Source organism: Octopus bimaculoides, chromosome 1 (assembly GCF_001194135.2).
Source record: "Octopus bimaculoides isolate UCB-OBI-ISO-001 chromosome 1, ASM119413v2, whole genome shotgun sequence".
In the NCBI taxonomy this organism is placed as follows: Eukaryota; Metazoa; Mollusca; class Cephalopoda; order Octopoda; family Octopodidae; genus Octopus; species Octopus bimaculoides.
In genome coordinates this window covers 95,952,115-95,955,822 of record NC_068981.1, presented here as the reverse complement: position 1 = coordinate 95,955,822, position 3,708 = coordinate 95,952,115, and the positions used below count along the sequence as shown (strand labels likewise).

The following is a 3,708-nucleotide window of genomic DNA, read 5'->3' as shown; positions in this document are numbered from 1 at the left end:
GTGTGTGTGTGTGTGTGTGTGTGTGTGTGTGTGCGTGTTTCCCCACCGCTTAATAACTGGTGCTGGTGTGTTTATGTCCCTGTAGCTTTGCAGTTCGGCAAAAAAAAACCCATAGAATAAGTACCAGGTTTTTAAAAAATAAGTACTAGGGGAGATTCGTTCAACTGAAATTCTTCAAGGTAGTTCCCCAGCGTAGTCGCAATCTAATGACTGAACCAAGTAAACGATAAAAGATATATACGAAGTGGTATCAAAAGTTTACTGGACTAGTTCTGTTGCGCACCAGAAGATGGCAACACACGGTTGCGTGCGCAGTGAGAGCTGGCAGTGACCTTCATAAGGCTGATGCCAAGTGACATCGCTGTGTTTACTTCGCAAGTTGTGAAATTTGTGTTTTTGTGATCACGTGTATGCTGTAGCCTGCGATTTTTGTCATGGACAGGAAGTTGGAACAAAGAGCCAACGTGAGATTTAAACTTGGGAAGTTTGCAACAAAGGCATGGAGCATGTTTCGGTAAGCTTACAGCAACGAGGCAATGGGTCGTACGCAATGTTTCGAATGGCGCTTCAAAAGCGGAAGAAATCCCTGGAAGACAATGAGCGATCTGGAAGACCTGCCACAAGTTTCACCCCTGGAAGTGTGGAGAAAATTCATCAGTTAGTGCATGAGGATGGCCGGAGGACAATCAACGACATTGCTGATGTTGTTGGTCTGTCGTATGGGTCCGCGCAAGCAATCCTAACGTCTGCGAAGAATTGGATTCTTCACGACGACAATGCACCCTGTCACCCAGCTTTCCTCACTCGTGTTTCTCGCCAAAACCATGGTATCGCTTTCACACCCACCCTATTTGCCAGATTTAGCACCTGCAGACTTCCATCTCTTCCCCAAGATAAAAATGCAGCTCAATGGTTGCCGTTTAAACACCGTTGTCGAGATCCACAGCGAATATCAGAAGATAGTTGACTCGCTTACGAAAAACGACTTCGAGACTGGATTCTAAAAGTGGCAGGAACGCTGGGATCGGTGTATTGCTGTGCAATGTGACTATGTTTCGAAGGAGGTGATGTTAAAACTTAGGTGAATAAGTTATTTTTTATTTAGCATAACTAGTCCAGGAACCTTTTGATACCACCTCGTATGCATTTTGTGTATATGTAAAATGTGTCTATGTAAGTTGTATGCAGTGTGAACATTTAAAGTGGAGAGTGAATAACATCTGTATGTCGTAAAATGGTCACAAATCTCGTCTTCTGATAGTATCCAGACTATAACAAATATTATGGCACATACATAATATATGCTGTGTATATGTATGCCGGCGCCATTAACTTTGCTTTGGCCTGCAACTTATAAATTAATATAGCCATGGCATACTTGTGTAGCAATTTAATTATGTGATTATTTGTTAAAATTGTTTTAAAGTTCCTTAAACTTCAGAACTTCGTTTATAATAATTATAACATTGCGTTATGGGGTTCTTTTGATGAATTCCAGGTTAATCAACGAAGATGAAGAACAGGAACATACGAGAGCAAAACGTGGAGCCAGTCGTTTCCGGCTTCATAGCTACCATTCAACACAACAGGTTGGTTATATTTTCTTTTATTTTTTTATCAATGCACTGGAGAATATATGAGGTACAGGCTTCTTTTCCTGTTTTAACTTATGGTTAGTGTGTATAATTATTAGTAAAGCTGTTGATTTGTATAGTTAAACCTACATCTGGTTCTGTCAAAATCTATAACAGGAATAGTGTACGTAAACTCTCTCAGATAACGCGCAATATTGTAAGTAAAGAGCGTAAGTAGAAAAGAGCGAAAAATATGGCTAGGGCTTATTGAAGCTAAAATATTGATTTTCAGCATAAATGCAGGGCCTCAAATTTTGGAGACAGATTTAGTGGAAAATGGACCTAATAAATGCTTGGTATTTATATTATAGACGCCCAGAAGGATAAAAGGCAAAGTTAGCCCTGGCCTGGAGGAATTCAAACTAGGACTTTAAATAGATGTATTTCTCATATCTGCATTTTTGTAGCTTTTGTTATCCTTTTCTATAGTAAAATAGTGGAGGCGCAATGGCCCAGTGGTTAGGGCAGCGGACACGCGGTCGTAGAATCGCGGTTTCGATTCCAGACCGGGCGTTGTGAGTGTTTATTGAGCAAAAACACCTAAAAGCTCCACGAGGCTCCGGAAGTGGGTGGTGGCGAACCCTGCTTTCTTTCACCACAACTTTCTCTCACTCTTTCTTCCTGCTTCTGGTTGTACCTGTATTTCGAAGGGCCAGCCTTGTCACACTCTGTGTCACACTGAATATCCCCGAGAACTACGTTAAGGGTACACGTGTCTGTGGAGTGCTTAGCCACTTGCACGTTAATTTCACGAGCAAGCTGTTCCGTTCATCGGATCAACTGGGACCCTCATCGTCGTAACCGACGGAGTGCCAAGTAAAATAATTATTAAAATAAACTAGTCCATTGTGTTGGAAGCAGAGAATTCATGTATACTTTTCTTTATCCCGTGAATCTTTTAAAGGGCATAGATTGCTTCGATTGCATGGTGCTTCCAATATAAATCTCCCTAGAATAGGATGAAGGTTCTTTGGAAGACAACATTCTTAGATTATTTTATACCTATTTCTGATGGTTGTTTTAACGGAGCAATGGAGAGAATAAAATGCTCAGCTTAGAAACAATGAAATATCTGTACAGGATTTGAATCCACAACTTATAAGCAGGTAGTTCGATACTTCATCTATTTGGTTACCTTGTCTCTAGCATAGGTGCTACAGCAATATTGTACTATCACTTAATTCAACACAACTACATCATAAAATATCATAAATATTTAAATATTTTTACACATATCGAATTCAATTTGATATAACAGTCGATATTCTGTATAGTGTATCTCTGCAAGTACGCTGAAAGATTTATTGTCAATTTTGTAAAGTATCCTTCGAACAGAATACCAATATATTCAGTCAAGAAAAGACGAGAGAACAGTTACAAAATGAATGATGAATTAGTTTATGTTAAAAAGGCAATACTGTGGTTTATGCTCTTATCATTTTGTCTTATAGTTTTGTTACTTTCACAGCAAAAAGAGAAATGTTTTAACCGATACTAAACCACAAATTTATAGAAGAGTATATTTGATTGAATTAACTTTCACTTTTCATCTTAGAATTAATAGCGAAATCTATCCCGTTTGGATCTGAAATTTAAGTGTCGAATCACGAAAGGAAATACTAATATTTTCCCTATTTCTCAAACACTACTCTCCTGTAAAGAAGTAAAATATTTAGACTTATTTTTAACATATACTGCTGTAGTAAATTTTCCTCTGAAAGTAAGGCTGTTATCTCTGTACTTAGCATCGCATATTAAAATATATTATTAGAGCCAGAACTGAGAGCTTACTATGAAGTAATATCTTCCATAAAATTCCTACCCGTTTCACTGGACATCCATATCAGCCTTTACGAACGATAGTGTGTGTGTGTGTGTGTGTTTATAATACAACACATCTAAAAACACTATATATAGATGCCCACCTGAAGCAAAGATATAATGAAACATTACCGTATTTGCCGACGCCGGAGATGCTCCAGCCTGGATGACGCATCCCAATTTCTTTAAAGTTTTGGTAAAAATTATGTATATATATATATATATATGTATATATATATATATATATGTATAT

General features: G+C 38.1%; 1 protein-coding gene across 1 annotated transcript in view; it reads left to right on the top strand.

Annotated features, from left to right (window-relative positions):
* The window catches only part of LOC106876015 (carboxypeptidase A2), an 82,748-nt gene that overhangs the window by 63,328 nt on the left and 15,712 nt on the right, over positions 1-3,708 (top strand). Inside the window, exon 4 of the mRNA XM_052966840.1 lies at positions 1,499-1,589. Within this exon, the coding sequence (XP_052822800.1) occupies positions 1,499-1,589 (91 nt within the window). The remainder of the gene's footprint in view (positions 1-1,498; positions 1,590-3,708) is intronic.